Genomic DNA, 13,662 nt, shown 5'->3' with positions numbered 1-13,662 from the left:
AACATAAAAATTAGTCCTCAGACTGAGACCACTTAGGGTAGTACTTTGCCTTCTATAGAGTTTTTATTAAAGTTAAGGACTAGATATCCTATTGAATTAATCTGGGAAGATATCTCCTGGGTCTGGACTGGACTACTTCTGTCAGTAAAAGTTTTAAAAATACTTATCAATAAATCAAAGCCTAGTATTTGAAAATAATACTCTGTGTACTGTTGTGGTTTGCAAGGATACTACCAATGTGACAGAGAAGATCTGAAGCAAGTTTTTGGAATCAGTTTTATTGATAAATATTTGCAGTTGTAGTAAGTGCATTAAAATTTTTACAGATTTAAAACTCTTCTTAGGAGAACATTGTATACTTACTAGAAATTTTAAAACTGAGTAAACACTCAAATAGAAGTGTTTGCAAGATATATTTTGCAGACTGGGATCATAAATTGTCAAAGTAAATAGGAAGAAAGTTTTCTGGAAACATTTTTACCACATTTCAAAATAATATGCCAATATATCAAGCTCATATTATTCAGAGTTCTTGTTTGATAGGGCTTTATGTGTAGGCATTTTCTATCTTGTTGAGAAACTTTAGTGACTTTCCAAAGGGTTCTTATTTTTTAATCTTCTGATTGTATTTTAAATCCCTCACCTTTACATTTCTTCACCAAAGCAACTAATATTTTGTATTTGTTGTAAGTGTAATTTGTCACGATTACAATATTACCTATTTTTTCAGTAAAGTTAAAGGTATATAGAAAAATGGCTAAATTCAAAATAAATAACCAGGTACTATATCATTTTAAATCAACTCAGTGGGTAAAAATGTATATGTGCTCCCAATAAATAAATATTATTTACCTATTTCTATACTCCTTTTACTAAATCGAACTACCAGGTAAATGTACAATACACGTTTTATACCAGGCAACATTAAAAGATACATATAAACACTTCATGCACCATGACCAACTGGCAAAACTGATCATCTTGTACATATTTAAGATTTAAAAAGCAAAATCACATTATTGTCTTGACCTAAGCATTTCATAACTTCAATGTTAAAATTATGTTTTGCATTTATTCATACGCACCTCCTAAAACTGTCAGAGTGTCTATGCTAACTTCGGGTAATAAATAACAACTAGCCAGAGTAAGGAAGTGTCCTCAGTCTCTGAAGAAATCTGGGTTGCCAACTTATCTATATATACATGGTCTGTATCACCTACTTTTCTTTCTGTTATAGATACTTTTGAAATTAAGTAATATAGAAAGCACACTAACCTCTGTGTCTGTGTGCCTGAGCAGGTTCTATCTACAAAGACATCCTGGTAACCTAAAACATGAAGTACTTCTTTTAAAGTGCTAAATTTTCCCCAGGGAAGAATTTACTCATGAGGAAAAATCAAACTCTAATAAACCATATATTGTGCTCTTGGACTGGTAGCATAAACACCAGTTGAGGGCTTTTTTGTTTATTACAGCTCTGTGGTTTAAATAGAAATTATACCATATTTTAAAAATTGATAAAGCTGCAAATACACAGACATACTCTTAGAAACTTTAAACATTTTGAGATTAAATGAGAAACGCTCTCACCCCCCCCACCACATAAATATGAGTGTAGCACAGAAATGCTCACATAGCATGGTTACCAACATCTATTGTGTAACCTGCTCTAGAATCCTTCTCAATTCAGCTTCCTAATCAGGTTTCAAATGGACATACCACTTTCTAAGTCTGTACCCTACAAATGCCCAGGTTAGAGATCAGGACACTTTATAAGGGCCCTTATCTTTTACATTTGGTAAAATATTAAATGCACTGTCAAACAGACAATTCATCTAATAGTCCAAAGTATCTTATAAAGATAACTTACGACTAGCAGGTCATCATCATATATAGTAACAACAAGAATACAAAGTCTACATTTAAAAAAATTGATGCATGCGGAATGTCATAATATATTACATATCTTCTAGGCTTGTGCACCAATTCATTGTGCCTCAAACACAGAATGACTCTATACCATATATGTGTATACATCATAGTAACACAATAAACAATTCGAATCAAGAAAAAATGATTTAGCAACAGTAGAACTTCACAATAGAAGTGATGATGGTTTTAGGTTTTACTTTACTATTTAGGAAAAATATGACATTTTGTAAACATCTTCATAGCTGTCTTTTTCAACATATTACTGAAAACTATTATTCAAATAGTAAATATCTAAGTGACATGGATAAAATGTCAACACACTAATACTTTCAAAAAGCAAGTATTTGCTGAAAGATGATTACTATAAATATTTTCTATCTTGTGTATTAACTATATTTTCATAAAGAATGTATTTAAAAGTGCTGAATATGGTAGGATAGTCAGCAATGCCAGTGTAAACAGAACATTTTGTTTCCTACTCTGAAAATTTTTTTAAATCCCATTTTGTCAAACACTGCAACAGTTAAAATATTTGCATAGGGAATAGATAATAGCCCTTAATTCATGTCTCCTGAATTCTATATAAATTATAAAATCATAGTTACTTAAAAAATTCTTGAAATGCTTACAATTTATGGAAAAAGAAACTTACTATGCCAACCTTTCAAGTAAAGTAAATTTAAAAAGAAAACCCCAAACTTGGTTTTTAAAAATATGTTTAATAAATTAAAAAATGAGAGGTAGTTAAAAATGACAAAGAAAACATAATTTTAATATCATCCTTAATATAAGGCCAGTATTCTCCATGGATATAAATCTTTTTAAAACTTCCATTTTAGTTTTCTCAGTATTATATTCACTTTAAGATTAAAAAAATAGTATTCAGGGGATATTAATATTCAAATGTTACACCTTGATATAAATATGACACTAATTATTATCATTATTATTATTTTGTGCACAATAGGACATTGTTTTCTTGAATATCAGAAGTACAAGCCAATGTCAGGCAAGTAGTATTTTTAAAGAGTTAGTGTAATTATAAAAATAATATGGCAGCTAAAAGATTTGAGCACTGTACTGCCTTTTCATTATGGATGAGAATGAACAGTTTGGTTTGAACATTTTTAAAATAAGTTATTTTAAAGATACTATGTGAAAACAGTTAAGGTCTGAAGTAGAGAATTATCTTCTTCACAAGTAATCTTTTTACAAAACTTTTCATAGCAAAACTTAGCTTTTCACTGGATTTTACTTTCAAGCACAGGACAGATCCTATTCTTCAAAATGTTTTACAGTGCTACATATAGGCATTCCTTTATTAAATCCTTTTCTTTAGATTCCAAAACTAAGTTATCAAGCTTATTTTTTTCTTGCTGAAGTACATAACTTTACACAACCATCACAGAACTGGAGAGCCAGTTTTTAATAAATTAGTTACAGTATGGGACATATGATATATACATAGATTCATTTTCTATTACAATTAAAAACAATACCACTCTTTGATTTGTCATTGAGCTAGGATATCTTCAAATTGTTTTGTGCTTTTTTTTTGTTTTCTTTTTTTTATTTTTAACAGAGCAAAGTCTTCTGTTATGAAAATGCCACAGTATTGGCAGTGAACAACCAGAGGAATCTTTCCTTGGAATTTTCCAACAAACAGATAAATAGCTCTTTTTTCATATACAGAAATATTGGCTTCAAAATTAGTGTACTAAACACAGTATATAGCATGTTGAATACTATTGTTACATTTTAAAAACTGCCTTTTTTCTGCTTCAGATGTTTAAAAAATGCAAACAACAGCCAAGTTTTGGCAATTATTTAGTAAGACTATATTGCACAAAAGTTCTTAAATACAGATATAAGTTATGCTATTTGATTAAATAGTACAATAACTATGTGGCAAATGAAGCAGTTTTACTTCGCACATGCAGTCTCTGGAGATACACTACGAGACTGTAGGCCTACAAATACAGTTGGTTTGCAAGTAGCATGAGTGTTGAATAAAACAAACTTAATTTGGCAATTCTTTGTTTTATGTTGTATTTTCTCCAAACTCAATAACGGATAACCTTGATAAAAATGGAGACAAAGACCATGATGGTAATATTTTCACAGTAGCCTGAGGAATGCTAAAACTGGAGTCCTCCAGGAACTTAATTTTTGATGTTATGTAACTATTTCTGTTTCCCTTCCCAGCCCTCTGAAATGATTTTTTAAAATAAAAATTATGATTCAGAAGAAGAGCTGGCAGTACTTTCAACAAATGACTTATAAATCTGAGAGTTCAAAAACCTTGGAAAAGAATCTCTGTGCATTAAGGTATATATCTGAAGTTGGGCATCTTCGTACATGTGAGGGTTAGGATCCAACAGATTTCTATTGATGACCTCTCTAACTCGAGAATCGAGACTGACCTAAAAAAAAAAAAAAAAAAAAAAAAAAAAAAAAAAAAAAAAAAAAAAAAAAAAAAAAAAAAAAAAAAAAAAAAAAAAAAAAAAAAAGCAGACATCACATTAATATTTTTTCAAAACACCTCAATTAAATAACTGTAGATTTGTGATATTTCAGGGAAACGTCAGAGTAAATCCAACCAGAAAGTTAAGGTTGTCTTTCCCCACCCGCTTCCTGCTTCTTCCCTTCCCTCCCTCCCTCCCTCCCTCTTCTTCCTCCCTTTGCTTCTCCTTTTCTCCTTCTTGTTCTAAATTCCCTTCGCTCCCTCCTCCGTGCCCTTCCTTCCTTCCCTCCCTCTCCCCTCCTTCCCTCTTTCTTTGACTTTTCTGGGGGTCTCACTATATAACTCAGGTTGGTCTCCGATTTGTGGCAATCCTCCTGCCTTAACATCCCGAGTGCTGAGATTTTATGTGTGCAGCAGTGCGTCATGCCTGGGGCTATCTTTTCAAAGGCTACTACATACATATCCTTTGTAATTTTCTTCTTTTAAAAATTGAATTAAACTGAGCAAAACTCTACTTTATGCCCGAAATTTGGTTCATAGGTATCTAGACCTTTTTGGATTTATCTTTTCTATGCATTCACTCATGAGCTTTTGACAATTTCATTCATTGTTGAGGTACCACAAAATAACCGGAATATGAACTCACTGCCTCCTTTTCTGCAACTGCTGTGCAAACTCTCTTGATCACTGGGCAAAAATTTGACAAGAAGAGGCCTCTCACAAAGATTAATGTGCTTATCAGATGTTGACTCTCAACATTTTAAAATCTCAACAGGTCCTACCGCATCAAAAGCAGGAAACCGAGAGTGTGGAAGGGCAGAGTGACGGAGAAACGCGCCAGGCATTCTCAAGATTCTACGTCTATCTGGCAAGACCTAGGAAAATCCTACACTCGAATATGTCTGAAGGCCTATGGTTAGACACGAAGCAGAGCAGTTGTTTAAAACACAAACTTTGAAAGGAGAAATACAAAAAGGAATTTAAAATATTCATCAAAATAACGAATACAGTGGAATTTGAAAAGTGTAATGAGAATTAAATTCTGTAGCGATTTGGCTTTTGCTCTCCCAGGAAAGCCTAATCCATTTAGAACAGGTAAGGACATAATGTAAAGGGAAAAAGTGGGGGAAAATAGTAATACGATTATATTTGGGGAAGCAGAACTAAAGCTCTGCCCTGAAATGCCAGGTTAAAACCCTTTTGAGAGGTAATAAGAACCCTGACTGGTTTCAACTCTCACTATTGAGCAAGGTGCAGGACATTATGTTCCGTAATTAATTGTCCCATGCACGCCTCACATATTTCTATATAAATCCTTCATCATAAGCATTTTGCAAAGTCTTTTGGTTCTGGCTCTTTTCCCAATCCATGATCTAGATGATCTAAGCTCTGAAAACAGTCTGAATGAAACCATTAATATGCCATCAAGTGTCTTGAGTTCCTGAGCTCTACTGACCACGTGGAATTAGACTGATGGATAACACTTCAGAAATGGCTGCTAGATTTGTCAGGAAATAGTGATCCAGACTAAATTTCTACAGTTTAAACTATGTATATACGTGTATAAAATTTAAACTCTTAGCTGAACTATATTTTCTTTGTTGGGAATTCTATTGAAAATAAATGATCGTTCAATTTTTACTTCCTGTGTCATACGAAGTCATTATCAACTACAAAGTGATAAAGAAGTAAAGAATTTTCCCTAAGCTCTTTACCTTACTTAAAAACATATTTTATGTTTTTATTCAGCAGGAAAATATTGACATTGGAGCTTAAATTCATTCTTTTTATTCTCAAATGTGGTGTTAGGGTAAGGTGAAGTCTTACCAAACACTTCTGTTTTTAAACATGATGTGCTTACTATTAAACTTGAGAGAACATTTTCCTTCAGAGGAGAAGGAAAATTCAGATTAGCAATCAAAAAAGAGTGTCATTTACTTCTTAAATAGCATCATAATTAAACAGTATCAGTTTCTTTTTCTTTTTTCTTTTTTTCTTTTTTGAGACGAGATCTCCCTATGTAGTTCAGGCTGGCCTTGAACTCACTATGTAGCCTCGGATGGCCTCAAACTCGTGGAAATCCTCTTGCCTCTGCCTCCTGAGTGCTGAGATTACAGGCAACTGCCACCATGTCTGGCATAAACAGTGTAAGTTTCTTATCAGTAGCTGAAATCATATTTAGTTATATTAAGACAAAAATAAAATAACTTGAATGGTTACATGTCTTAAGTCCTGTTTAACTGCCAAATTTCTTTGCAAATTAAAAACAGTAGTAAAATATCATAAAGAATATAGTTCCATATTTAATAATCCATAGCAAAAATGCATTTGTTATTTCCATTTGAAAAAATAAAATATTTACCTTAATGTTTGGTTGTGTATTTGAAAAGGTTGTTGGTCATTCAAAAGCATTGTAGAGAGGCCAAGTATCAAGGATAAACCCATGGGTTAACAATCTACAGTTTCATCTTTTGGCATCTTGTGCTTCAGAATGAGGAACACCTATAAGACAAGGTGATGTGGTAGGGCCCATCTTGGACCTGAGCCACAGTCATCCTGCGACTCTTATATGTAGACAGCTTATAAAGCCATCTATCTTATCTGAGTCCACTGCATGAGGGACTGAGGAGTTTCCTGGAAAAAAAAATTCATCCCAAAGGAAGAGAAAGTTGAGTAATACAAGACAAGAGCTAGTCTTAGGCTATGGAGAATCTCCTCCTGGTCTCCATAGCTTTACACCTAGACGGGGGAGGCGGGGGTACATTATAGCAGTAACACTGTTTAAATATGACAGCTTTGATAGATTGGGCTGCGATGAACTGGCAGCATAAACTGGAAGTTCTAGCAGTGCTGAAAACTTTGGCAGGGTGGGAAGCTGGCAATTGAAGCTTAAAGTGATAGGCCTTAGTGGAAGCACTCATTCCTCCCAGAAGAAGACAGGAAGGAAGGACAGAATGTGGCTTGCCAGCATAATAAAATGATCCCAAGCAATTTCCCAGACTATCGGGTAGGAAAATGCAATGAGAATTTCGGCTCAATAAGAATGTGGATGTCTGTGGGAAAAACTTTTTACCAGCTGCTCCTCAGACAAAGGACTATTATCTAAAATATATAAAGAACTCAAAACAACCAGCCCCCCAAATATAAAGACCCAATTCTAAAGTGGGCATCTGGAATGAACAGACATTTCTCAGACAAAGAAATAAAAGCAGCAAGTAAATATATGAAAAAATGCTCCACATCACTGGTCATTCGAGATGAAAACAACACTGAGATTCCACCTCACCCCACAAAGAATGGCTGCTATCAAGAAATCACACAATAACAAATGCTGGCGCAGTTTTGGGGAGAAAGGAACCCTTCTCCATTGTTGGTGGGAGTGCAGACTGGTGCAACCACTGTGGAAGTCGATATGGAGATACCTCAAAGAACTAGGATTAGAGGTTCCATTTGACCCAGCCATCCCTCTGCTGGGTTTCTTTCCAAAAGAAGTGAAAGAATCATACCACAGTGATATATGTGCACCCATGTTTGTAGCCGCACAGTTTGTAATAGCTAAAACCTGGAAACAGCCCATCTGCCCATCAATTGGAAACTGGATAAAGAAGATGTGGTTTTTCTACAAAATGGAATACTACTCAGCCATAAAGAATGAGAAAGTGGATTCATCCATAGTTAAGTGGGTACATTTTGAGGATATACTTTTAAGTGAAATAAATAAGGCACACATATGCAAATACCGAATAGTTTGTCTGGTGTGAAAAACTAAAATAGTACTCAAGATCCTAATGGGACACTTAGCAAATAGGAAGAAAAGGACCAAAGGTGTAGGGACAGTGAGAAGGATAGGGAAGGGGGAATAAGGGAAAAGGAAAAAAATATGAGAAAATGTAAAAATGGAATTGAAGTGTTTGGGGGGGGGTGAAGGAAGGGTGGGGACAAGAGGAAAAAATGAGAACCAAGACCTGGCATGTAAAGGTACAAGATCCCAGTAATGAATGTATCTGTACTGTCTGCCTAGAAAGTACCAATACATTCAATTAAAAAAAAAAAAAAAAAGGAATGTGGAGGTAAAGTGGGGAGATGAAGGGGAAGAGCTTGCTAGTGTGGCTCGGGAGGACCCAGAGGAGCCGGTCACACATGAGGTTCATCACTAGATTTCCCAGCCCGGGAAGGGGAATATTAAGTTACATGAATATTGTGAGAGGGAGTAAAACCCTTTGACTTTGCCTTTTTGTCCTATCGAGACACAGTGAAAATTTTAACTCTGCAGATAGTGTTGGCAGTGTGATACAGAAAATGAATGCACTTTACAGGAAGGTTTCCTCCCATGGAAGATATTATATTAATTTTCTAAACAATTTTTAACATATCATAAGTATTCTTTCCCAATTTTTATCTGATATTTAATTTTATTGAAATGGATCTACTCAGGATTCTTGTCTATGTATAATTTTATTTTTTTCTTTAGAAATCCCTATCAAAATTTTACCTATAATAAATTTTATAGGACATTTGATTCTTCAGTTAATTTAGTAAATGTTAAACCGGCATGATGGTACAGGCCTACCATCCCAGTACTCTGGGAGACAACGGCAGGAGGACGGCAAGTTTGAGCCCAGCCTGAAAACTTAGCAACTTAGACATTATCTCAAAACAGAAAATAAAAAGGGAGGGAAATTAGCTTAGTATGAAAGCCCTGGGTTTAAACCCCAGTACCACTCAGTAAATAAATACTCTAAATGTGCTTATTTATTTCAGTCATTTCAGATTTAGTCATGTATTACTTTGTGCTTATATTTCTATTGAAAATAATTATAAATTACAAATAAAACCAATTATTTGAATTTACCTCTTGGAGCAAAAAGTATTGGTAGGATAAAATATAGTAACGATAGTTTTACATCCTGCTTTGGGGGGCTCAGAATGTGATTAAAGTCCCTATTTCTAATTTTGTCTGAAGTTTTAAGGTTGTATTTACAGAAATGTACAATAAGTCATAAAGAAAACACTGGACAGTGCAATGTATATTCAGGATGCTGTAGTAGGAAGAGCACCAAATTGGAGTCTGAGGATTCTAGACTTGTGTTCTCTCTCAGTCGGGTGTAATTCTCATTTCTCGTATGTTCAAACATTAATTTTACCTGTTTGAGGAAAATTTTCTTTTGATTTGTGTTTTGCTCTGAAGTGTCACCATTTGTCCTTATAGCTGCAAGATTGTTGTGAGACTCCGATTGTAACAAAAGATGAAAGACAACCATGAAGTTTAAACCCACTGTAAAGTGATAATGGTAATAATATCATAATTACGATGACACCTAATGTCTTTGGCTGTTTTTTCAATTCGAAATTTATCTCCTCAGAGTGACTTCTGCCGACGACGCCTATTTCAAACTGTATTATTCCACACTTCTCATCCTATGGCTCATCACAGTTATTTGATTTCAGCATGATTTGTCTGTCTTCTAAAATGTAATCTCCACAAAGGTCGGCCCAGTGTCTGCCATTCCCCACCGTGTCCCCAATATCCAGTCCAGCACCTGATTCCTAGGAAACAGTCGATAAATATTGTTGAATGCTAATGAGCATGCACATATAAAGAAATAAATATGGGAAAATATAGTCAAGTGAGCTGTGTGTAGAATACAAGACTCAGATTGTTAGAAACACTAAATTCACATAAAAATAGCTAAAGGCAAATACACAAACGCATGACGATTACCTAAGCATTAGTTTTGGATGATTCTGGAATATAAATTGCTTTATTTTTTTTTCTCTGGAAATTTAAGATAAAACCAAAAGCAAACAGTTCCTACAACTATTGAAATCACCATGTGGCAGAGTTTAGAGTTTTCCCCACACGCTAACAAGGAAGCTGAGGCTCCACAGCAGTGAAGTGAGTCGCTAAACGTCACGTGGATGGCAAGTGGCAGGGCCACACTGCAGCTCAGGCTCGTGACCCTGCTATCACAGAGGAGACTGAGATCGATACACCATGTAGTTCTCATTCGGATAAAAGAATTACGCTTACTGAAGGGTTTACATTTCTTTCATTATCTGTTGGCCAATGGTGTTGTAGTTGATAACAGTCTTTCTCCTTTCCGTTTTCAATTTTTCATTACCACATATTTTCAGTACATAATGTTTACATTCACACGTACTTCACATATCTTAACTCTTTATTTCTCTTGCCTTCCTCTGCCTCCCTCCTCGTTCTGATTCTGGATCCCCTCCCCATGGGAAAAAGATCTATCTCGCTGTTTTCTATTTTCTATCTTTTGTTTTTTTTTTAAATTATTTATACTGTGGCTTTCTCATGGAAGAGAAGCTATGCAATATTTAAGCTTGTGTGTCTGGTTAATTTTTTTTTTCTTTCTTTCTTTTTTTTTTTTTTTTGAGTCAGGGTCGCACTATGTAGTTGAGACTGACCTGTAACTCACTATGTAGCCCAGGCTGGTCTCGAACTCACAGTGATCCTCCTGCCTCAGCCTCCCGAGTGCTGGGATTACAGGCATGCACCACCACAACTGGCTTGTGTCTGATTAATATTATGGTCTCAATGTGTTTCCATTTTTAAGGTAATAATATTTAAATAGATTTTTCATTCTCGTTTTTAATTTTACTGTTTGTCTTTTCAATACTTCATAATGTGCCAAGAAACTTTTCTGTGTGCAGCAAGGTCATTAATCTTAAATGCTTCTTTATATCTTCATTTATTTTTCTCCTGAGGCGATTAAAAAAGCAAATTTACTTTATAAAGGTCTGTTTTTTCATTTTTAAAAAACATAAAACCTGACATCATGATTAGAAGTTATACTGCCCACTGACTTCAATCATCTCTTATTTTATAATAATTCTCACATAATTAAAATGCATAAACAAAATCTTGAAGAAATGAAATTTTTCAGTACATGGCATCAAGGGTGTCACTAAAAAAAACGTTGTATATAAATAATTATAAAAATGTACACTCTCTGAAAGTAGATTTAACAATATGAAACATAATAACTCAATCAAATTAAGGTAAAATAAAGTTCAGTGACGAAAAAGGCTGTTCTTGTCCGTAATGAAATCTCAATAACTTATTTAGTCATTACCATTTTGAAAACGTTCTAAGTAGAAACTTACAAAAGCCTGAGTAGAGAGAGCGCATGGTCCAGCCCCGTGATAGGAAATCACCTCTGCCTGGCCCGAGGCCGCTGCCCCGAACCTGTGAGGACGCGTGCTGGCTGTCACTGGGTGGGCAGGTGATGCAGCTGTTCCATCGGCCTTATAGATGTCCTGCTAGACTTGGCTTTCTCCTCTCTGGGCCTATTTTTACTGTTATTTTTTGTAAGCAAATCAACTTAATACTGAGGCCCAGGAAGGTGAAGTGATTTCTCTCAAGTCATAGAATTCAGAGGCAGCGGAGCCACGGCTAGAGTGGTCCACACTTCAGTATCAGTGCAGTGCCGTCGCTACTATTCAGTGTGACCTGTTTTTGATGTGACACATGTTCTCACAATGCTAGAAAACAGAACTCAAAGACCAACTCATTGTCCTCAGCTGGTGATGTATGGTGGCTGATTAGAAGGTGGCATGTTTTGGCACAGTATTGTCCCCGAGATACAGCAGATTGTCAAGGGCTCCAAAATAACTAGAAACTGCATGATAAATCGCAAATCAAGTCACTGAGCAGGGCTCGTGGTTCAAGAATAGATATATATCTTGTCTTAAAATAGTCACACAGCTTTTCAACAGTTAGGTTGTATAACTGAAAATACCTAGTGTAGATGTTGTTGTTGTTGTTTTGCTAGTAAATAATGATCTAATTTAATTATATGTTGACAAGCGTGAAATCAGCCAGCTGAACAAAGGCACCTCCGACAGGAAACAGGGCTCCTTATGCAGTTCAGGCTAGCCTTGGACTTGTTCTGTAGCCCAGGCTGGCCTTGAACTCACAGAGATCTTCCTGCCTTGGCCTCCCAAGTGCTAGGATTACCGTCATACACCACCATACCTGGCCATATTCTATGTGGAGTTACTTATAATTTATTTATAAAATAGTACACAATAGCCAAATCATAAAAATGTGAATCCTCTCTCTCTCTCTCTCTCTCTCTCTCTCTCTCTCTCTCTCTGGCATTTTAAGAATATTATAGAGTAGGTAATAGCCAAAATATAGATATTAAAATAAAGAAAAGAATAAATAGCCTTATTACATGAAATATTAACCTATGTAATTTTCAGGTGATGTTCTTTCTTAGAAAATACTATTTTAATGACTTAAGTGAAACTCCTGTTGAAAATAAAGAAATTAGGATCATCAGTACTGCACAAAGAGTGAAAATCTAAGTTTATGTGAAAATGAAGTATTTTGTGACATTCCATGGATCGGCAACATCTGCGAGACCAAAAGGACAGTATTTCACATAAAAACTAAGATTAGAAAAAGGGTACAAAGGACCTATATGTGCTTAATATGGAGAATACCCTTTTTGTAGTATTTAAAAAAATGGAAAGGTCATCATTTAAAAATGAAATATATGTAGTACCAAAGACTGGCCTAGGTAATCCAGATATCTATCACTTTCAGATGACATGACTTACATGTTTAGGGAGAGATGCAGGCTAGATAATCTTCCAGAGTACTCCGATTTGTATAATTGTAAACAAGAGAAGCACCTTCTAGATGAATACTAGGATCTTTTGGTTAATTTGCTATATAACGAAACTTTAAAATAAAAAATAAGAATAAAATGATACTAATAAAATCCAAATAAAGTTGGTTGAATGCTAATGTTAGGTAAATTAGAAACCTAAAGACTATACTTTTAGTATGCAGGATTATACTAGTGTTATAAATACAAAGTGCTATCAGTAATAAATGTATTGAGGCTATGGGAAACAATTCTCCTTACTTTGTGTCTATGAATACCTTTTCGTTTTTAAATACCTTTTCTACATTAGTGAAGGAAATAAAAAAATAATCTTTTGTGCATCTGGTCTCTCATGTGGTAGAGACAGTCCTGCTGGAGTATTCCGGAACACCAGTGACATGTTAACCTCATAAAAGTGTCCCCTTGTAAATGTCATCAGAAGTGAAAGAGTTTATACTGTATTCTCAACTTAGATATCTGTCGAAGTAGATGCTAATTCATTTTACAGATCACAAAGGAAGGCATACAAGTTAGTGTATGGTGCATCAAGCACGGGGACAAAAGACTAAGGAGCCAGAGCCCAGTTCTAGGGGACATCAGCCGTGTCCATGGCCACCAAAGGGCTGT

General features: G+C 35.0%; 1 protein-coding gene across 6 annotated transcripts in view; it reads right to left on the bottom strand.

Annotated features, from left to right (window-relative positions):
• Positions 1 to 2,741: 2,741 nt before the first annotated feature.
• Rgs17 (regulator of G protein signaling 17) overlaps positions 2,742 to 13,662 on the bottom strand; it is a 108,182-nt gene continuing 97,261 nt past the window's right edge. For all 6 annotated transcript variants that reach the window (XM_010628870.2, XM_010628869.2, XM_010628868.2 and 3 more), the window contains one exon: positions 2,742 to 4,355. In XM_010628870.2, coding sequence (XP_010627172.1) covers positions 4,167 to 4,355 — 189 coding nt within the window. In that variant the 3' untranslated portion in view covers positions 2,742 to 4,166. The remainder of the gene's footprint in view (positions 4,356 to 13,662) is intronic.

The sequence above is a fragment of the Fukomys damarensis genome, unplaced genomic scaffold, assembly GCF_012274545.1.
Source record: "Fukomys damarensis isolate Sample0158 unplaced genomic scaffold, DMR_v1.0_HiC HiC_scaffold_14, whole genome shotgun sequence".
In the NCBI taxonomy this organism is placed as follows: domain Eukaryota; kingdom Metazoa; phylum Chordata; class Mammalia; order Rodentia; family Bathyergidae; genus Fukomys; species Fukomys damarensis.
Note: the sequence above shows the minus strand (reverse complement) of the source record. Positions and strands in the feature narration are given on the sequence as shown.